General features: G+C 43.4%; 1 protein-coding gene across 5 annotated transcripts in view; it reads left to right on the top strand.

Moving 5' to 3' along the window:
* RBM6 (RNA binding motif protein 6) overlaps positions 1 to 23,297 on the top strand; it is a 105,891-nt gene that overhangs the window by 19,465 nt on the left and 63,129 nt on the right. For 4 of the 5 annotated variants that reach the window (XM_006024989.3, XM_025205773.1, XM_025205772.1 and 1 more), the window contains exons 2-5: positions 809 to 908; positions 4,650 to 5,970; positions 6,642 to 6,731; positions 7,881 to 7,950. In XM_006024989.3, coding sequence (XP_006025051.1) covers positions 865 to 908; positions 4,650 to 5,970; positions 6,642 to 6,731; positions 7,881 to 7,950 — 1,525 coding nt within the window. In that variant the 5' untranslated portion in view covers positions 809 to 864. The remainder of the gene's footprint in view (positions 1 to 808; positions 909 to 4,649; positions 5,971 to 6,641; positions 6,732 to 7,880; positions 7,951 to 23,297) is intronic. The other variant, XM_025205774.1, reaches the window with a different exon arrangement.

The raw sequence follows: 23,297 nt of genomic DNA, 5'->3' as shown, positions 1-23,297 counted from the left end.
GGGGGTGTGTGCGGTTGGGGGGGGTGGCATTTCAGGAGGGCCCCCACACACCCCCACCATACACATGTGCCCACCCCACACACATGCCATACACACCCCTCACAACCCCCAAACATCCACACACAAACCCAGAGCCCTCACCCCCCATGCCTATACACACACACACACACACACACACACACACACACACACACACACACACACACACACACACACACACACACACACACACACACACACACACACACACCCTTCTATTCCACCATATACAAGAGTAAAACTTCATTTTGAGCTATTATGCAATCGTCTCTATATGCACAACGCAAATGTACACCAATCGGGGAAAAATATTTTTTGAAATAAAATTAAAATATATTAAAGTGGACATTTGATTTATAGTATATAATTTGGTTTTTTTTCTGGTTCTAAGATGGCAACCCCCCTCCCAAGAGGAGTACTTCTGTGGGCAAGGGGAGGGACTTCTGGTGGCAACGGTCAGGGTTTAGGTGGCGGGACTTGCGGTCTCAAGGAGTCGACCAGGGTGCGGGGCTCCTATCCAGGGGTTGGGCTATCTTTGAGGTCCTCGACAGCTCACCTAAAGTCGTGAAGTGGCCCTCTAGCCAAAATAATTGCCCACCCCTGCTGTAAGATGCCCCAGCCAGGGACTGTAGGAGACAGCCAGTGGGACTGTTGCCCTTGTCCCTGGGAGGTGGGGTGGGGCTCAGATACAAAAATATTTACATTGCTCAGCTGATAGTTTTCTAGGTTTATTTCCTTGTCTAATGGCTGATGGATATTTTTCCTACAGGTTCTGTGTTTGGGTTTTTTTTGGAAAGAGTTTCCATTTCTGGAAGACAGGGAAACATGTGGGGGGACCCTCGACCAGCCAACAGAATGGGCCATTTCCAGTAAGTATTTGAATTTGGACTTTATATTTCAAGGGTGTTTTTTTTTAATGAAATGTTTAAAGCAGTGTGGGCTGTGACATTCATTATGTTCTGTCTGAAGCATCCAGGTATTACTGTATAACAAAGTGACAGGTTCCTAACCATTCCTCTCCCCCACTCAGGGAGATGAGGGTTTGCAAAGTATCCCTGGGATGCACAGAGCTGGAGCAAAAAGTTCTGCAGAATCACAGAGATGTTCTAATTCGGGGGTGGGCAATTATTTGGGCCAGTGCACCACATAAGGAGTTTTGGTGAGCCGTTGTGGGCCGGGTCAGCACACCCCAGCATGTAACAGGTCACCAAAACTCCTGGGGTGCTTGGCTGGGATGGGTCTGCAGGCAGGTGGGGAGCAGCATCTGGGAGCAGGATGGATAGGTTGGGGTGGTGCTGGGATCACAGGTTGGTGACAGTGTGGGGCCAGGGCCCCGTGGCAGAGCAGCAGTCCGTTGCCTGCACGCCCCTGAGACTGGTGTAGGTTCTGTGGGCAGGAGTATGTGGGGAGCAGATTGGGGCTCCACTCTGGCCCCCAGCCCCACACTGTCACCACCCAGCGATCCCAGGGTCTCCATGGAGACTGGCTGGGACCCACGCTGGGGCCTCAGGCTGGCAGGGAGCTGTGTTTGGGGTTGTAGCCGAGATCTTGGGGCAGTCATAGTGTGGGGCTGGAACCCAGGGCAGAGCCACAATCTGCTCCCTGCATGCCCCTGCCTGCAGTACCCATACCTGTTGCAGGGATGTGTGGCAGTGGATTGTGGCTCGATGCCGGCCACGCTCTGTCACCACCTTGCAATCCTGGCCCGAACACCATTCCCTGCCTACCTGCGGCCCCATTCCACTGGCCCAGCTGCCCCCATTGCCTACACAGGTCCCATCCCTGGTGGTGGGTGTGGGGTACATTGGGCCTGGGTCTGGCAGCCGCAGCAGCTGGAAGGAGCTGTTGCCTCCATGGCCAGGGCTGCCAGAAAGCGAGCCTGGCCACTGCATTGCTTCAGCCCCTCTGTGTACCCGGGAGCAGCGGGACTGGCTGCATGTACCATGGCCTGGGCTGCCCCCTGAGAGGCTGGGAGGGACCCTCTGTGGGCCAGACAAAATCCCATAGTGGGCTGGATCCGGCCTCCAGGCCATATTTTGCCCTCCACTGTTCTAAGTGCTTGCTGTGGCTTTTATTTCAAATATCACTACTTTTCCAGTCAGCCATTCAGCTATGGTCATGATCTCCATGGGTGCCTGTAATTGTGCAGGGAGGCCACTCCAACACGCTGTAATTACAATGCATCAGAGCAGACTCAATTAACCAAATCTAGATTAATAGAGTCTGCTGGAGTGTGCCAATTAGTGTGCCTCCAGCAGCTTCCATGTCTCGTGCATCAGTGTCCCAATGCTTCAAAATGGCAGCAGGACTGCTTTAACTAAAGCTCATTGAACGAGCTTTAGTTAAAGCACTCCAGCTGGTATTTTGAAGCGCAGGGACACTGATACACGAGACATTGCTCCCCGACACACCCCGCAGCACGTGTAAAAACGCCACATTTGATTGGAGAAGTAGCACCTTATGAAGTAAAAGCCCACAGTGCTTGCTGAATGGTGTTTGCTGAAACTTGTTCTGGCAAATTTTAACATGTTGTGGACTTCCCCAATGGGAATGCTCTGCATTCAGATATTTGTCAGAATTTCCTCTTCATCTTGCTGTGAAATACTATTTTTTCCATGATGTCTAAGATATTGTGCAGGCACCAACACTGGCTTAAGCTGCTTGTTTTCTAGCACAACATTTTGTTCCAGCTTTCTGGAAAGTCTTACTGATTTTTTTTTTTTCCCTCTAAGGATAACTGTTTCTAACATTTCTGCTCTATTCATTGCCAATTTCCAAAAAATATCCTTAAATTTAAGGAAGATATACATGTCTGTGGGCTTTAATATACACCTGACTTTGACTCTAGATGTTGCTAAGACCTCTGGGAATTTTAAATATAATGTGGATCCTCTTGGATCCCAGTGTCTTTCTTAGTTTTACATATACCTGCAGTTTCGTAACTTCTGTTAAGTTTCTTGTGTGGATTGAGGGTTTAGGCTACTCTGAATACTAGAGAGAGAAATTTCAGAGCATACAGCTAAAGATTTGGGTGTACAATAAGAGTCTTGGGGATGTTGGAGCTGTCCTCAGCCATGAAAGACCAGCACAATAGAACACTTCCCTCATTTTGCATTCCTTTTGATTGTCTTTGTGCCCTATCTTGAAAATGGGACATTGGGTAAGAAAAAGGAGGCTGCAGAATCTAGACAGATTTTTTTTTTTTATTATTTGTTAGTACATAGTTCTTTTTTTCATTCTGGTGAACTTGTTTATATTGTCCAGCGCATTTTCCCTGAATATGAATCCACTGATTACGTTATTTCACACTTGAAATTGCTCCTGGGATCTCCAAGGGGATTGAGTATCCTTGTTACTGTCTCAAGCAATAGTTAGAAATAAAGAATACTGAGAAATCATTTCACCCTTATGTACTTCAAATGTAACTGCACATATCTTTGGCCTGTAATTAGCACTGTCAGAGCACTATTGATGATTTTTTATTTTCAACAAATTTAAACATTATTATTCTTTAGTGCTAGAAAATTCCACCCTTGTCCCTGATTCAAGTTATAATCCTTGTTTTTGTATTAGCATTCAATATGATAATTCTAATGGCCAAGTTCAGATGTGTCATTGCACATTTTATTGGTGAATAATTTTGTCACTGTTAACTTTTTAAAAAGAACTCAATGTGCTAAGATGGCTAAAGAAGTGTCTGGTGAATGATCAAGATCTGGGACTGTTTTTAAAGTCTTGAAATACTTTCTTGATTTTTTTTTTTATTTTTTTTTTTTTTATTATTATTATTTTTTATTAGTTTTTTTTTGTGTGTGTATGTGTGAGGGACTTGTACTTGACTAAAGTGCTCTGTATTGCAGTAAAATCTACTGGATTGATTATAAAACTGAATGAGATGTTGAGAGTAAACCTCCCTGAGGATCTTATTATGTAGGGATCATTAGCTCCCACAGTACCACCTGCATACTAGGATTGGATGCACAGAAGCTAGCATGATATCGTAAGGAAGCTGTATAATTTTGCATCTGACCACTGCTCTGTTCCTAGTCTTTGGTACCTTTAAATATCTCAGTGAAATTAGCATGAGTTATGGGTCCTCTGCATCATACAATATGGCAAAAAGATACAGCAAGAAAGATAAATTAGCATGTAGAGCATATTAAGATGTTTAGGTAACCTTCACTTCTGAATGTCTCATGGTGCTTTAGAAAGTTAACCATTTGTAGAGGTGGTGAGAGAACTTTGTCAAAACTGGTCGGTTTCCTCTAGCATTGTACTGATGATGATTACACAAATGTACTACTTGAGGGAACCTTGCACAGCTCCCTAGCCATATACAGTTTAGGACTGTCGATTGCTACCGTCACTAATTCATTAATATTGCAGGTATTTCCTGTTGAGTGCTTCTGGAAATTGTGGTGAAATGGGAGCACGCGAGTTTTCTTTCTCACAACTGTCGTATGCTGCCTCATCTTAAACTGCCAAACATCAATATCTTCTGCGGATCTTAGACTGTTACACAACTCTATAAAGGGTTAGAGAAGAATGTGCTGCTGTGTAGATTGCAGACTCTGAGCGCGTTATGAATAATACTGTCTTTATTTCTACAGTGGGAGCCAAGAAGAAAGGTTTGCTCCCGGGTGGAACAGGGAATATCCTCCTTCCCTTGATAGTCTTGCTCAAGAAAGACATTCTGGCAACTTCTCTGGCAGAGAATCACTTCCTTTTGATATCCAGGCAGTCACAGGCCACCTCAATCCTCAGTTTGCCAGCAGAGAGGAAACTTCTTTCAGCTTTGGAGGTAGAGATGGACCACGTAGTGACTTCAGAGCTGGGGAGGGGCATCATGATTTCAGGGGCAGAGATTTCCCACCATGTGACTTTCAAAACAGAGCTGATTCACAGCTGGACTTCAGAGGAAGGGAACCTCCCGCTTCTGAATTCAGGGGCAGGGAAATGTACTCAGGAGACTTCCGGCATAGGGAGGGACTACATATGGACTACAGGGGTGGGGACATTCCTTCAATGGATTATAGAAATAGGGAGGCATTTCGTATGAATTACAGAGATAGGGAATCGCATACAATGGATTATAGGGGAAGAGATGAACCCCCATCAGATTTCAGGGGTAGGAGTTCATTTGATCTGGACTTCAGAGGTCGAGACGGATCTCATTCTGACTTTAGGGTAAGGGACATGTCTGAGTTAGACTACAGGGGCAGAGAGCAGTCCTATTCAGATTTTAGAAATAGAGATGTACCTGATTCGGACTTAAGGTGCGTGGGTACATCTGATCTGGATTTCAGAAACAGGAATATACCACCTTCAGACTTCAGAAATAGGCACAGGTCCCGGTCTGATCAGGATTTTAGGGGCAGGGATGTTGCTTCTTCTATGGATTTCACAGACAGGGAGATGCCCCCTGTCAACCCAAGTCTTACAGATTTTAGGCAGAGTCAGTCTACGGTACCTTTAGCAGACAGAGAGCCCTCTGGTACAAGTGGCAACAAGAGAGAGGAGTCTGCTACTCTAGACAGACCTTCCTTTGGTGGACAAAAAGGAGAGTTTCAGCCTTCCGAGCCAAGAGCCAGAGAAGAGGAGTCCCTTGGACTGGGTCTTGAAACTGAAACTCCACTCGATTTCCAGAGTAGCCATGGGCCTCTTCCCACTCTTCAGGACCAGGATGAGGTGCCTCAGAACTTTGCTAACAAGCAGCAGCTTTCTGGGGGTGAGCAGCAAGGAGGCGAGTCTAGCCTTGAAGTAAAGGGAGAAGGTGACCTGGATTTCCTTGGAAGGCAAGATACAGACTACAGAAACATCGAGTATGGAGATGTAGATCACCGGGTGGCGGGGGTTCAGTTGTTTGATTATGAGCACGGCAAGTCCTTTACAGAAGGAAAACCCAGCAAAGATTCTAGGCAAGACCTTCAGGTATGTGGTTTTATTGAAACTCTGAGCCATAACCCAGATCTTTTTTTCTTACTTTTTCCTTGCATGCTTTAAAGAATGGGGGAGAGTTTCTATTTATGTCCTATGCTGACAGCTGTATCCCACTTTTCCTACTTTCTCTGAAAGCTGCTTCACTCTCCAGTTCTCTGCACCTGCTCCTTTTCTGTGAAACCTCTTTCTCGTCCATATTTAATTTATTCAAAGTAATGTCAAAATAAATAAAAGAAGTCGGCTTTCAGTGTCTAAATGTCTAACTTATGGGGAGCACATAAAAGACAGACAACAAATAGCCTACCTTTCATTAACATTGTTTTTTATTGTCCTATGATCTTTTCAGGATTTGGGACACTTGGCAGTGACTGATTATTCTGAATTAGTTAGCATGTAGGCAAATGTTTGCTCAGATTAGATTGAGACAATGACATTTGATCCTATAATCTAAAATCCATTTGAAACGGATCTCCCTAAAGAGCTAGAGTAAGTTGCCCAGTTGGCTGCCTAAATCTAAAAAATAACATTACTTTGAAAAGGTTGTCTGAGGAATTTTCATTATGCTCCCTGTGTTAGAATTTTGCTCTGCTTTACTGTTCGCTATTTTGTCTTTTGGACAAGTATGCCTTATTTGTCAAACCATCTTGATTTCTAACCTTAAGGACCAAGATTACAGGACCTGTCCCAAAGATGTAAAACCAAGCAAACTCATTCGGTTAGGAGGAGTGCCTGAATCTGCCACAAAGGATGATGTAAGTCATTGTTTTAATACTTCCAAAATCTATTTACCCATGTAGCAAAAGAGGTTTTACCCTCCTATGTACTGCAGATACTTACTCACATATTCAGAAACAAACTTACTCATCTTCCCCCAAGAAAATCTTTATATCTTTTTAAACAGAACAAAAACAAAAAGCCCAAAATTACCAGTCTAAAATTTTCAGGTCTTTTGTTTCTAAGTGATGTGCTGAGTACAGCTTACCTCATCTCCTCAGGTTTATTTTCCACATTTTCCTATTCAGGTTCAGAGATGATCATTAGTAATTATGGGTAGTTCTGATTTGACCGAGTGGTGCGTAGAAGTTAAATTCCTGTTCTCTCACAGGTGGGGAAATGTAATTAATATTGGCTTGATAGTTTAAGCCATTTTGGTGGTCCCAAGGCATTAATTTCCCTTTCTTTCAAGGCTGCCTCCTTCATTTACATTTGTTTTAGTCATAAATGCAGTTAATGTCCAAGGGAGTGACAGGCTGCTCCATAGTGAATAGCTAGAAACTGCTAATATAGAGATGTCTTTTTCTATCTTGTACTGTATTTGATTGTAGTAAAAAAGCCAACACTGCTTCTATGAGGTGGCAGAAATTACCTCCGTAAAGCTTTCAGTTTGTCCCATGATATGTTTTACAGTTATTCTGAACACTGGACCTGGTATCTTTAACACTCTTTGCTTAGACCTTCAGTGATGGTCAGGCAATTACAGAGATCTGGCTACCTTGAGAATTTATGTGAGAATTTTCTTTGCTGAGACTCTTTCATCAGAGACCCTATCAAGACCCAAACTGTCTCAAAGATGATGAGCAATCACTGATTTTAATAATGTAAAAGAAGTGGTCAGGGGAGGATTGCAGTTCATTGAGGAGATTAAAACCAACATAACACTATGTAACAAACCTTTTGCATTGTAGCCAAAACAGATTTCAGCCATGTTCATCTTCACAAAGCAGTTCGCAGATTTGAAGGGGACTTGGGAGACCATGTCCAAGAACACTTGTCCAAAACTAATAGAAATCTTAGACTGTGTTAGGTAGTACTGCATTGTAAATATGTTGCCTTTCCAGAACAATCTATATTTTGGTATTTGTTTTTGAATGATGCAGATTTTTGGGACTTTTTTCCTATAGATTCTCAGTGCTTTCCGGGGGCCTGATGGAACGCGTGTGAAAGGCCTGCGCCTGAAAGATTACTGTTCAGGTGAGTGCGTGGACTTTTTCAACACTTACAAGACTGGTGCTCACTTAGATTTTCTTTTTTCTTTTTCTTTTTTTTAACTCCTTGATGTCATAACCACACAAACATTTTAAATCCACAGTACCTACTGAGTCATAGTGTGTCCACTTGCTACCTTCAGGATTGATGGCATCAGTCACAGATGTGGTACTTCTGAGGTTAAGCACCTGCACTAGTTCCACACTAGCCCTGGGGGCTAGCCTGGGAGTGACAAAGTGCACCAAGGCTGTTCTGATGAACCCTATCCCAGTTAAAATAACTTTTCACACCAGGTAGTGTTGTCTAATAAAACTAGTTATTGGGCAATATTTTTTCCTGTTCATGAGGCATTGACCTCTGGAAAAAATTCTCTACAAATAGTAGTCTTCTCATAAGGCCTTGTAATGTTGATGGATACAGCTGTTACATCTCATAGATGTGAAACTTGGGACAAAACCTAACTTTTTAAATCACTCTAAGTACTGGGTCAGGATCAATTTCCTCATCTCTACCTATCTGTTTTAGTTCACATTGCTTTGCTTCTCACTTGTATTCAGAGGAGTTTTGCACAGGAAATCTTTTAAAAGGTTCCTTTCTAGGTGAGAAAAATGTAGAAACAAGGAAGTGCAATGGTTGAGAGTGATGAACATAAGTGATTGAGGGTGGTGTTAGAACAGGGATGGGCAAAAAAAGGCCAATGGGCTGAATCCAGCCTGTGGGTGCCCCCACAGTGTTCAAAATGGGGCAAAGCCTCATCCACTCCTGCCAGAGCAGCTTGTGCTGCACTCCTGCTGGCCCAGGCCCTGGCCAGTGTGCAGCTTCTGGCAGGGCTGTTGCCTGTGCAGCAGCCAGGTGCTGCTTTGGTCCCCTCACCCCCAGCGGGAACCACCCAGCTGAATCTGCCTGCCCAGACCAGCGGAGCAGGGGCAGGAGTGAGAGAAGGAGCTGCCGCTGGAGATGAGGGGAACAGAGCAGCACCCAGCCAGCTGCAGCTGCACCTGCACCAGGAACAGCCCTGCCAGATGCTGCACACACTGGCTGGTGTCCAGGCCAGCGGGGCTGTCCTGCTACCCTTGCTTGCAGCTGCTGCTTCTGCCGTGCCACGCTGCTCTGGGTAGGTGTGGGGGAAGCTTCAGCCAGGCAGCTCCTGCCCAGTGTATGGAGCTCTGGCTGTAGCTCCTGGTTGCCTTCCACCCGCTCCTCCCACCTGGCATGATAAGCAGCCACCTGTGAATGGGTGGAAGGCAGCTGGAGCCGGAGCCCCACATGCTGTGCAGGATCTGCCTAGCTGAAGTTTCCCCCAGGCCTGCCTGGAACATCATGGCGGCGGCAGCAGCAGCAGTTACAGCTGGAAGTGAGGGGAGCAGAACAGCCCTGTCGGCCTGGTTCCCAGCCGGTGCATGCAGCTTCCAGTTAGGCTGTTCTTGGTGTGGCTGCAGCGGCTGGGTGCTGGTCTGCTCCCCTTGCCTCCCAGTAACAATGTGAGCCCAGCTGGCTGCAGTCGCATTGGAAACAGCCCCGTTAGAAGCTGTTTTGTGGCTGGCTGGTTGTGGGCGGGGGCATGGTACAGGCTGCCCCAAGCAGGGGTTGGCCCCATGTGGAGTCCAGCTGCCTACTGGGTGATCTCTGCTGCATGTGCCCCCCACTTCCCACTCCCTCCCCTTACCCCTGGCTGGCTCCCAGGCAGCACCTCCACACATGCACATGCCCCCTCCATGCACCCCTGCCATATCCTCCCTCCCCCTCAACAGGGCAAGGTGTGTAGGGAGCTGATCACATCTGTCCTGCTCCCTGCCCACTCAAAGCCCCACAGGGAGTTTGATGAGTTGTGGTGAGGGTGGGGGGGTGCTGATCCAGCTGGTGACAGCGCATCAAAACTGTCCATGTAGCCCTTGGGTCCAAATAATTGCCCACCCCTGTGTTGGAATCATACTAGCAGGGGTGGACTGTAACTAGCGGGGGTGATCATTGTAACCCTGAAAAAGGTAAAAGTTTCTGTGCTTGCTGCTGCATTGTTTTATTGTGAGTTTAGGTTGTTTACTGAGCACTTTGAGTCCTTGGGGTCAATTCATTACTTATTTGCAGTTAATTTCTAGGGGTGCACCAATAAAGATTTTTTTGGCCGATGCCAATGGCCTATTATTAAACATCCATATTGGCTAATACCAATCTGATAGCCAACATGCAGCCTGGCAACTTGGAAACCAGTGTCTGGCTGGTAAATCTGTTGGGAGGAAAGGTTGTGGTGGGGGGGCAGATAGAGGCCTCCTCGATAGGAGGGAGTGGGGCAGGGGCAGAAACAGGCGCTGCCCAGCCAGTGTGGGGTGCACCTGCAGGCAGCTCATCTAGTGGGGAGAGAGGAGGAGGGACAGCTCCCAGCCACTGTGCACACCACTGAGGGAGCCATGGGGGGCATGTGCCCTCTGGATTTGTGTGCAGGGCTAGGTTGGACTGCCTGCTGCGGGCTCTGGGCCAGGGGCTGTGCCAGCCTCTTCCCGGTGGGGTCTGGGCTGGGGCTGCATTCAGGGCAGGTGGGGGTGGGGTGGGTGGCAGTGGTGCTGGGCGGGGTGGGCTACAGTGAATTTTGAGTTACAGCCCACTGCATAGCCCCTCCTCCCAGTGATGCTGCTGCCCACCTCAAGCCCAACCCCCCCTGCCAGGAAGAGGCTGGCACAGCCCCTGGCCCTGAGCCCACAGTAGGCAGCCCATCCTCACCCTGCATGCTAATCCGAGGGGCACATACCTCCTCCAGAGGTGTGTGCAGTGTGGGGGAGCCACCCCCTAGCCCATCCCCTGCAGCTCAGTCCTGCGCCCTGCCCCTGCTGGGCAGCACCTGCTCCACTCCCTCCCTCTGTGGGGGCCTCCATCATGGAGTCCCGCCTCCATCATGGAGTCCCGCCTCCATCATGGAGTCCCGCCTCCATCATGGAGTCCCGCCTCCATGCCCTTCTCCTCTGCTGCTTCCCTTCCTGTCCACCCCCTCCCTCACAGCAGACTTACTGGCTGAATACTGCTCTCCAAGCTGCTGGGCAGTATTCCTGGCCACATGTATGCTGAGGCTGCGTGCTTCCACGTGGCGTTTATTGGCGACATTATTGGCTACACTGACCAAAAAAAGCCATTGGCCTATAATGTCATTTTTCCTTTTATTGGTGCCAATCCAATATGGACCGATATCTCGGTACACCTCTATTCATTTCCTACAGTTTTATTAGCTAGGGGCAGAGAACCAGGAACCACTAGGCATTTCACAAAACAAATCCTTTTAATGCATCTTTGGTTCTAGAAACTGCAAGAAGCTTTCTCAGTTTTTCTGTGATCCCCTGAATTATAGAATGTACCAGTGTGATGTTGCTTGCTCTTGCCCAACAAGCAGGATTCACGGAGGGTATAGTCAGTTTTTCTCTGCACCCTTCCATTTTCTTTAGGTAATGATACAGCATGGTTATCACCAAGACTGTTAAACAAATACAGTGAAATACAGCAATTGCAGAGCATGGAGGTTATACATGTGCAAAATGGTTCTTTTTGGTATCCTTTATCAGAAATATCTCACTTCTTTTCAATCATGTATACATTCCAAATTAGACTTCTCTTCACAGGTCTGGCGGCTGCTGCTGTTAGGAATTGACTTACTGCCCCACAGATTCAATACTTGAAACTGCCAACTGGTGGTCATTCTTTACCCTTAAGGGTGCCAACTTTCTTTGCAAAGTTCATTTTGTTTCAGTCTTTGTCCTTATTAGTTTGGCAAGAAATAAAATGTTTTTTATAAAATACATCCATGTGGTGGGAAGGGGCTACTTGAAGTAGCTCCTGCTTTGAGGGCCACCTGAAACTGTATTTTGATCCTCTTTTGGGAACTTGATTGCTTAATAGACTGGCTTCGTAGTGGCTGGTTTACAACCATGCAGAATTATTGTAGGTCGCATGACTTTTTCAGCAGTTCTATTATTTTAGCACTCTAACAGATTTTCTTTTCCATATATCCCAAATCTTAATTTCAACCATGTTGTTGGAGTAAACAGTAGTTGGAGATCTCAGAGTTTGAGGTTCCCATGCTATTGACTCATCTGCCCTGACTATATCTATGACAAAAGAGCTTTATAAAACACCTAATCGGGTAGCTAAAGAGATTAATACATTTTACTTAATTAAAAAATTACTGAGTTGAAGAGGGTTTATGAAATTGAACACATGGTTGAGTTTTTCTGAAAAAAACAAATATTTGTAAGTAGCAGTACCCTTATGACTAGGACACTGCTCCTGCAGCTTAGGTAGGTCAAAATCAAAAGCAAAATTGTGTGGCAAACTTTGTTAGAGTATAGCTATAACCTCTGTCACATACCTACTTGTAATAAACAGGCCCATTAGCTGTGGTGTTGATTAAATACAGTATTTTGAATTATGCTGTGAAGTAATGTTAAAACCCTCTAAGAGTGGGTTGTATATTCTCCTTTGAGTGTGTATCTGCTGTCCCACCAAAACTGATAAATTTAAATGCGTAATTGTGTTGGTAATATGTTTTGGGAAGAAGAATTACTGCAGGTACAGGGAAAAGGAAGTTGCCAGTAACTAATAACACATTCATAGAATCATAGAAATGGGGTTGGAAGGGACCTCTGGAAGTCATCTAATTCAACCCTCTGCTCAAAGCAGGACCATCCCCAACTAGATCATCCCAGCCAAGGTTTTTGTCTAGCTAGGTCTTAAAATCCTCTAAGGATGGAGATTCCACCACCTCTCTGGGTAACTTGTTCCAGTGTTTTACTACCCTCCTAGTGAGGAAGTTCTTCCTGATACCCACTCTAAACTCCCCTTCCTGTAACTTGAAACTATTGTTCCTTGTTTGTTCTGTCATCTGTCACCACTGAGAACAGTCTAGCTCCATCCTCTTTTTAACCCCGCTTCAGGTAGTTGAAAGCTGCTATTAAATCCCCTCTCCGTCTTCTCTTCTCTCAACTATATAAGCCCAGTTCCCTCAGCATTTCCTTGTAAGTCACATGCCCCAGCCCCCCTCACCATTTTTGTTACCCTTTGTTGGACCATCTCCAACTTATCCACATCCTTTCTGTAATGGGGAGGGGGCTCAAAACTGGACACAGTACTCCAGATGTTGCCTCACCAGTGCTGAGTAGAGGGGAATAATCACTTCCCTTGCCCTGTTGGAAACATTCCTACTAATGCAGCCCAGTATGTCATTAGCCTTCTTTGCAACAAGGACAACACTGCTGGCTCAACACTGCTTCAGCTTACTGTAGCCCCCAGGTCCTTTACTGCAGAGCTGCTGCCCAACCAATCGGCCCCCAGCCTGTATCGGTGCATGGGATTGTTCCATCCTAAGTGCAGAACTTTGCAGTTGTCCTTGTTGAACCTCATGAGATTTCTTTTAGCTTAATCCTCTTAATTTGTATAGGTCCCTCTGAATCCTAACCCTACCGTCCAATGCATCTACTCTTCCCTCCCAGCTTTGTGTCTTTGAAAACTTCCTGAGGGTGTACTCTATGCCATCTTCCAAGTCATTGATGAAGACATTGAACAAAATGGGCCCTAGGTCCATCCCCTGGGGCACTCTACTCGATACGAGCCATTGATTAGTACCTCTGAGTCTGCTCCAGTCAGTTTTCTATATACCTTACAGTTCATACATCCAGCTCATACTTCCTTAGCTTGCCTGCGAGATTCAGTTTGAAGTAGGCTTTCCATAAGTAATGATCAGATTGTTTGGAAGTTATAAGATAACAAATATAGTAAAAAGGTTAGCTAGCTCTCACAAAATCAATGACCCTGCTCTGTGCCTTTTGCAAGACTAGTTTGTATGTCAAAATGTGCATAGTTAGTTATTCATTCTTAAGATTAACAACTTGACTTGTTTATAAATATAATCTTAAAAATGATAAAGTGTAATAAGGGAAGCATATTTCCCTCTCTGTACATACTGATCATGGAACACTGTACCTTACACAGAGCTTTATTTTTGTTGTTGTTTGGATTCAAGTGCTCTCTTCCTTAGACTGTTGGCCCATGAGGTATGCAAACAGTAAAACACTTCCTGTGGGGTTTTTTAAAGGGGGGAGTAGAAGGATAAATCAAGACAACTGGCTTTACAGTGCTATTGACTTTCAGCAAAAAAGCCAGCACTAAGTTAGATGAGCATCTTATATCCAAGCTAAAATTATTGTACCCTGTTACCCTCCACAGTGCCAATTGATTTTGAGCTCTAAGTTGGGTTTTTGGAATGCTCTGTATGGGCAGCCTAAAGGGACTGAGCAAATACATTGGTATGGAGGTTTTTCCAACCTAATGGTATAGAATAATGTTGGCAGATCTAATCATAGCGTAGGGTAAGTAGTCTAGATTGTTGGCTCCTCCTTTGATTACACCTTTTTCAGAGTCTTTTTCTGTCTTGGTTAGTGTCACAAAGACATGGTATCTAGTGTTTCTTTAAGAACTGTATGCCATTTTATTCTTTCGCCTTCTTTTGTTGATTGACGAGGATGTGCTTACCCTGAGGTTGGAAAGTTGTGGAGTTTGTAGTGATATGTAAGATACCACCAGTCTATTTGTACCACATCCTAATTTCTTCCTATCTTATTATCTATAAATTTGAAATGGTGCTGACACTGGCAGAAATATGAAACTGAAAGTTTGTCCTTCAGGGAATCCCCTCTTTTTAGTTTTTGGATCTTCTCATATTTTAAAACCCACTGTTCCTGCATAACTTTTTTCAATCTTTATTTTTTACTGTTTTAGCTAGTGTGTAAATGCTTCAATTTTTTGTGTGCGTGCCTAGTGCCAACAGAGCATTTGGGATCACTGTACATATGACCAGCTCTATAGAGAGTGAGGAGCTAAATTTATTTTTAAAGGACTTTTAATGAGTTGTGCTCCTTTTAAACAGCTATAGTAATATTTGCCAAATGCAAAATTAATTCTAAGTAAATGAATGAGAGCATGAGATGGATTATACAGTACCAATCTCAGCTTTCTGTTCAAATGAATTGTTGCTTCTTTGGAAAATCTCTGCAATGGAAAGAGCATGGAAGGGGTGCTTTCTTCAACCAAAATTTGTATTAGGGTTGGTACCAGCAGTTGGGGAAGCTGTATAAGGGTGATGAGCCATAAGCAGAGGTTGCTGGTAGACCCCTGAGGTTGTTCTGGCTTGCTCTACAAGTGCATCTGGGGAGCCAAGAGGAGTTCTTCCAGAACTGGGAGACCCTTGCGGAGGATGGACACATTGGCCGAGGTGGAGAGCGGAGCGCCCAGAGAGGAGTCCCATGAAGCGGAGCTGGAGGGATCAGGTGAGCCGGGGAGGAGATAGTGCTGGTTGAGGGAATGATAAGACCTATAGCATCCTATTTAAATATACCTTAAGTGGCTTGGGAGTAGAAAAATTTAGAGTGAGAAGGTTATGGGGTTTTGAATCCTGTTTTTAAAGGGGGAGCTGATTTCTGAATATTTTGTTTGAAAGCCTGTGTTGGGTAACGAAAGGAAGAGCCCAAGAACACTATACATTGAGAAATGGGAATATCTTCCCCCCACTCCCCCCTTCCCCTCCCCTGCTTCTCCTGTTGTTAGAAATATATGGGTGACTTGGGTGCAGGGAGGGGAAACTGCAAAGTTTGACTGGATAGCTATTAGAGGTAGGAAGCATCCCAGAAAAAAATATCTGGGTACGACACTGCTATGACAGACCAGAGATGCCAAGTAGCCCCATGATGCATATGCTAGATAAAGTGTTATGGAACAATTGGGTATTTGAGCTTTGAAAGGCACTTCAACCACAGTGTCAGAGTTACAGACTTCGTCTTCAGAGCAGGAGGAATATGTAGAGCAGTAATCATCCCTGCTCATTGAAGGAGGATAGTTCAGTTGGGAGCAAGTGTCTGATAATGGAAGGAGGGATATTTGTAATTGCCGATTTGCTTTTGGTCTCTAGGAAATTAATAGTATTACCTATTAATTTGCATGAATTTCTTAGAAGCTGCTTTTGATATCAGCTGTTTTGCTGTATTTGTTCTTGGTGGGTGTTCTAGACACCACTACTTTTTCCTTTGATCCCATTATACCTCTCTTTAGTGGCCCTGCCAGCTCTCTTTGCCTGTTGGCTCTGCTGAGCGCTGCTCTACTTACTCAGCTAAAGGGTGGGATGGAAGGTACAAGCTTTACATAGCTGTCTGCCTTCTCTGGCACCAAGCACATTGACTTCATGTTCATTCTCTATGGCCCTGGATATGTCCTGGAAGGTGGGCAGTGCATGCACTTCCCTTCCCATGCAGCTTAAGGCAGTTCTTTCTAGGACTTGACCAAGAGAGTTGAACTTCATGGTCATTCTGCTTAACTGCTACCATATTGGTGCCCTTTCAGATCTTGATTAATAAGCTCTATAGGTAAACTCATGAAAGGGATTCTTTCTGGTGCAGTCTATCCTGTATATCGGAGCAGTGAAGTGAGTATCCATTAAGATTTTGAAATTTAAAATAGTATTCCCTTATAAGGCTTATTAACTTGGTAAGAGCTTGTAGTTTGAAGGCTAATAGTCAACACTTCCTTTGGGATTTTTGTATGTTTTTCTCTTCAAAATGAAGCATTCCCACATACTGGGGCATATACTCTTCACCTTTTAGTGTGCATGCCAAGGTAGATGGGATCCTCTTGTTAAAGCAGAGCTCTTATGTTCTCAAGCATTCATTGTCCTTTTACTCTGGGGTGTTTTTTTTTCCATATAATCTAATTCCAGCTCCCTCCTCCTATCCATGAGTGTAGCTGGGGCAGGTGGGAAGGAGAGGACTGACAGCATGCTTTAAGACTGAAGTCTTGCACCTTCACAACCTGCTGGTGTTTGTGTAATTGCACAAAGCATTGCTGCACCTTCCTGCCCTACTATCTCCTGAAGGCTTAGTGCCACTATTCTGACACTGCCAGTGCCAATAATACCTATGTTTGCATCCCATATCCTACATAGCAGTACAAAGCCAAGCTGCTGTTCTGGTCAGTGGGGATTGTTTTGTGAAGGGTGGACAAGTGCCTGACTAAACTGAACCTTTTTTTTGTTTCCTTTCAGAAGTGACTCAGGTTAATCCTTCTGAAGTATGGATTTGTGGCCTCCATTGGAAGCCTCACTGAAGAAGAGGTCTTGGTGCCAACCATATGGAGCACAACTAGAGATAGATCCCACAAGGGCTTGTGTCATAGTTTGGTACAAGGGACATGCTGTGGAATGAGTTACTGTTTCTAATAAAAATCTGTGGCACAGAGGGGCATTTTGCCCAATGTAGTAATTATACATTTAGGGGAAAATGACTTGGCTCACCAACCAAGGCTGGGATTAATGAACATGAAGAATGACCTTATAACATTGTGTTCAGTGTTTCCCAAGGCAAAAGTTATGTGGTCCACTCTCCTGCCTAGGGCATGGCTGGTGATGTGCAACCCACCAGCACTTATAGAGAAGGCTAGGAAGGTGATTATTAAGGAACTCTCCAGATTCTGCAGCATGTTTGGAATCTCAGTTTTAAGGCATGACCAGATACGCTGTTCCCCGAAGCTATTTAGTCTTGATGGGTCTCAACTTTCAGAAATGGGGGAAAGTGTCTATAATGCCAGCCTGCGAGAAACAATTGAATCCTGTTTGTAGCCAACAGAAGTGGCCTGGAGATCCCACTTAATTTCAGTTGGTTCTTGTATCTGGGCAGGTCACTTGGTCCCTGTTAAGTCTGTTCAACAGAACAGACGGTTACTTCTTGACAAGTTTCACAGTTCTAGGGCTACAATAAGCTGCCTCTTACCAGTAAAAAGGAAGCGAGTGCTAATTGCTTTGTCAACCCCACTATAGAGTTGTGGGGCTAATGCAATAACCCTGAAATGCAACAGCAGGCAAGGCCATTGATTAAAAAAAGTGTTCACAGCCCTTTTGAGATGCACAGTCCTCTTTCTATATTTGTTCATGTGAACTATGCTGGCCCTTTCCACTTCCTTCCACAGACTCTGACAGCTCCTAACCCCCTCTGCAAGTTGACTCTCTACCTGCATTTTTACTGAGTTACTTGATTTATTTTGTGATTTGATACAATTCCCCTTCATGTCACTAACTGCTTGGGGTTGTGTGTTTAGAAACATTGTAATACAACAAGACTCCTGTATTTAGTTATGCCTTCCATCATGTGCAGCTTCCAGTCCTCTTATGGGATATTTTGATGGCTCCCACTACCAGATTTTGGGATCTTCTGTATATACAGTGTTGTAATACTTTATCCTTAATAAAGGTGCAGTGTGTACAATCTAGCAGTATTGTGGGTTTCTTTTTTATCTCTGTTCTGATCAAATCTGGAGGCTATGATCCTGAAACTTATTTTCAGTTTCGTTGCTTTAAGTGAAGGGAAAATGGAGAAAGGGTGTATTCAATGAAGGGCTCAGCCCCTTGTGTGTGTCTTGGGCAGAAAAAAAAAGTAGCTGCCATATAACAAAAAAAAATATTAATAGTCATGGTTGATGACTTTTCCATTATTTTAAAAGTGGATACATATATTTTTGGCTTCACTGCCTCTTCTCGACTGATGCAGTTTTGTTGCATTTTGAGTTTGTGGTGCTACCCTCTTAGTACAGAGGGAACAATAAGTTACTTTATCATTAATAAAGTTACAGACTTCTGCCTTGCCAATAAGAGTGTATATTTTCTGTATGTTCGATCTAGAGTGAAGAGAAATTGCATACGGTTTCCTTTAATCTGTGCTATTGAATTTCAGGTGAACCCCCCCCCCCCCCCCCCAAAAAAAAAAACAACAACAAAACAGCTCATCTAACTCCCTGCCCATCCCATTCTTCATGACCTTAAAGACTTTTATTTATGTATAAATTATGTAGAATCCTGGTTTGGAAGAAAAATTCCTACCAACCCAAAATGCATCAACTGCTAATAAAATGAAAATAAGAACATCTATTTTTATTTTTAGGTTCTGAATTCCATTGCCAGCAGTTTTGTTGGTTACTATTCACTGTAACATCGCTAGCATACTAAAATATCAATGTTGGAATTGGCTTGGCTTGGCCACAGAATTACCTGATATTTTTTCATAATATTCTTTGACTTTAAATCTAGCTTACATCTTAAAAATTAACTTTTGCAATATTATGTTCCTAAGAGCATGACCCATGTATTCCATAAGTAAGCTTCATGTTCCTGTGGAGTCTAGAAGAAGACCTAGTCTAGAAGAGAGAGAGAATGGAGGAAGGGGGTGTTATCTGCAGTGGGACTGGATTTCAAGATCTTCAAGGGCAGTGGGTAAAGTAGCTCTTAAATGCATAAGTAAGGAATAGATACCAAATGTATCGGAAGTTTTATTTTTGGTTTAGTTTTCAAATTGCTTTCCATTTCATCATCTGGACTATTGGGAGGGGTAAATATTTTTTTTCAATCTTTGTTAAAATAAGCTGTGTGAAATGCTGTTTCCAAGTAGCCCTGTTTTTGCAATAATTAGGAGCAGGGAATTGATTTCCTGAATTAGGTAGACAGTGAATCTGTTGGTTTCATAAACTGCTATCATTTATGATCTCAGTTGTATACTCTTGTGAATACTTACAATAACTGTGTTTTGAGTAATCTTAGATAAGTTTTTTGTATTCATATATTTTCTTGCAGGCTTAATTTGCAGTAAGAGTCATACCTACCTAAACGGCTTATCAGACTAAACTGGTCACTAGCACAAGTGGGGAAAGTTTTGTTTTTGTTTTAAGTTTACAAAAACCATTTGCTTTGTGGCTTATTGGCCTGGAGAGCTTACTGTGCATCAGTACAAACATCTGAAATATTGCTATATCAAAGATATAATAAAATCAAGATTTTTTTTTAAGTGTCCTTTGTTCTGGTTTAATATCTAACCCCTCAGCCCCTTTACTTCCAATCAGACTGTATTAGTGTTGCTAGTTTTAATTTGTCCATTCCAAGTTCTTTGCACTGCCAGATGTTTCAAATTAGTTAACTATATTTGCATGGGTGACTCTGATCCCGAGTTCTATTTTCCTTTAGCCAAGTGTGTTTATTTGTAAATATTAATGTAAAAACATTGGAGTCTCATCTTGCCCTATCATGGCTGAGAACAGGGTTTGGTAAACTATGGCCCATAGGCAGGATCTAGTCCATGGAGCCACTGGTTCCAGCCTGTGGATCTAGGGGGCTTCAGCAGCTTTCTGGTACTGAGCAGTGGAGAACTTAGTCCATACTGCAGTGGGGCAGCAGGGAGAAGCAGTGGTGGTGGCAGTGGCCTTCCTCAAACCCCAGTGGGGTCATTCTGGCCCTCCACAGCAGAAAAGTTTGACTGCTGGCTTAGATGACAGCGGAATGAGGAATTTTTTTTTGTAACTTTTTAGTTCACTACAAAGTTTTTAAAAGTATTTAAAATTGTAAGTTAAGTAAGAGTGAGTTAACTATGAGATACCTGAAAATGTAGGTTCTTGTAAAGTATAACGCATCTTAAGTTCAACTACATATATAACTTGTATTCACTAAAAGCAAACAGCCGAACATATTTGTGTTTCAGTTCATTTGAGTTCTACTTGATAGGTTTCAAGTTCATGGCAGAATGGTGCCATTTCTAACCAGACCTTTTACTCGGGTGGGGGGGCGGAATACCTAAATTTAAGGGCTTGTCTAAAAATCTAAAGGGCGCTGTTTTTACTACGGGGGCACTTCCATTTTAGGTTGAAATGCACATTTTATTGACTAGCTTACATCTTCAAATTACAAGTGCAATATAAGAATCCGCATCCAATTTATATCCATTTAAATTGGTTCGGGACCAAGTCTTGAATTTATACCAGTTTAGACTTAATGTATAGACTAAACATCAAATATGAATTGCAAAAGATCTTGTGGGTTACCTTGTGAAAATGTCTTCCCTAGTCTGTGAGAGGTAAGAATTTCTTAGGGAGATATCTTTTATTGGACCAACTATGGTATAAAGTTAGACAAGCTTTCAAATGAAAACATTCTTTGGTGGGTCTCACCTGACGAAGAATGTCTTCATTTGAAAGCTTATCTAACTTTATCCCAACTAAATAGCTGGTCCAATAAAAGATAATCACCCCAAAAAAATCTTGCCTCACAATTTCTGGACTATCACAGATGCAACATCATTCTCACATTTCCTAACCTGCACACGTATGGTGGTAGTGGTGCTGCTAGTTTGTTTTACCATTTAAAAGAATATATTTCAACTGGAACTTTCAGAAGTCCTGAAAGTAGTATGGTTAGTAAGGTACTCAACTTAGGTTCCTTTTGAAATCTTGCCTTTAAAATTTGAAGTAGAAGAAAATCCTTTACAAAGAAAAATATTTGTAGTATGCAGATATGAGGAATTTCTTTAACCTTTGTGGTCTAGTGTGTAATTTTTCGAGGAAAATCTACGTTCCCCAGGGATAGCTGTGGTGTGTGAAATGGATTTGACAGAATTTGGATTTTTGAATTTATCAGGGTGTGCCTTTGCATGGTAATCACACTGGAACCTTTAACTATTTAATTTCATAATGATGATATTCCCTTATGGGCGGACTTTGTACACAGATTGGCAGTGAAGTAATGTTGTCCTTAAATTGGACTAACCTCCAATTATGTACCAGCTGTCAAGTCTGATAGTTTTACAGCTGCTACTCTCCCAGTAGTGTGGAAGGGTGTCCTTTAAAAAGCAGACTTCCCTTCCTCTTCCAGTGATATCTTAGGCGTTATGCATGGGACCTCTGGGTTGGGTCAGAATCACCATGGGGTGACAGCTCCTGAATAATGTGCAAGTGTCCTTAAAAGGGCAGAGGTGTACTTGGTAGCCGTGATGGTCTGAGGCAAGAAGACATATAAAGAACTAGAACTCTTGATTCCAAAATGATACCTTTTATTAGACCAACTGGGAAATCGCAAGAAAATTGTCCTTTTCTGCAAGCTTTTGGGATCAAAGTCCCTTTGTCAGGCTCTGGCAAAGGATCTAGAGGTCAGAGTAGTCTGTCTGAATACAAGCTCACAATACAGTACTGTGGCCAAAACAGCTAATACTATCTTTGCAAACTTTGAATATGCAAAAGTAGTGAGTAGAAATAGGGATGCGATTGTTATGTCTAAAATTGATTAGACTGATACTGGCATGTTGCATCCAAGTACTGTGTCCGTGTTTCGGAAAGGGTGTTGTAAAATGGGAGAGGATGCAGAAAAAGTACTCAGAAGTGCTATGGGGGCTGAAGACAGTGCCTTGTAATGTGAAACTTAGTTCTTTTTGGTTAGTTAGTCAAAAAGAAGATGGGGTGAGGGTGATTTGTTTTTGGCATACTGGATTTCTGCACTATAAAACTGGGTGCTAAAATACTCTTCCGTGTAATAGAGAAGGGCATAATGTGAATCAGTTCCTAGAAGCCAAAACAAGAAAGAGAGACAAATTGAAATTACGAAACATGTCAAAAAGACGGTGGTTAATCACTGAAACTGACTACCAAGTGAAGCAGCGGGTTCTTGCTCATTCTATATGCCTTTTTATCAAAAACTGGATCACTTTCTGAAGATAGGCTTTAGCCAAACAAGTTGTTGGGGTTCAAAACGGGGACAGCTGAGTAAAATATAATGGAGTATGGTATGCAATGGTAATACAATGATGTCTTCTGACCATACATTGCATGTATCTGTTTGCTTTCAACAATTCTGCTGATGCCTGTTCTATTTGGCCCATCAGAGGATGGATGCCTTTAGGATCATGACTGGCTTTTGCAGAGCAAAACTGCTCTCAATTGTCATTATTTCTTGGTAGTTCTTTAGGGCAACTGTACATTGAGTCTTCTGGTATGCTTTGGTTCTAGTTGACCATCCCTTGTAGTATACATTTTCCACTTTGAAAATCACTAGATAAAGTAAATTCTATCTTGTTCATAGCATCTGTTTGTTTTTCTATTGTCACAACTTTTGGCAAGCATTCAGTAGAGGATTATTATTATAGTAGGGGGTTCCTTTGTGGATCTCCGACTGGAGCACAGGGCTGGGGCCTGCTGTGGTGAGCAGGGCAGAAGTGTGGGTTTCATTGTTGTGTGCAAAATGAGGTATCCTTCATTTGGACCCTGAATCCTTGCATGAGGGAAGGGTGGTGTGGGATGTTGATTTGTGTTGAATTCCATGCCTCCCTTTTGTACATAGCATGGCCTTCAATAATTAAGGGTTAAGAACTGAACTGGATCATTAGCAGGGATCCTGGTTTTCCGTGATTAAAAAAAAAATCACAAAAAAAATCACAAATTCTCTGATAAAAAATTGCAAATTCTCTGGTGAAAATCCCCAAATCCATAGTTAAAATGAAATGCCCCCCACA

This window comes from Alligator sinensis, unplaced genomic scaffold, assembly GCF_000455745.1.
Source record: "Alligator sinensis unplaced genomic scaffold, ASM45574v1 scaffold467_2, whole genome shotgun sequence".
Taxonomy (NCBI): Eukaryota; Metazoa; Chordata; order Crocodylia; family Alligatoridae; genus Alligator; species Alligator sinensis.
This window is presented reverse-complemented; position numbering and strand designations above follow the sequence as displayed.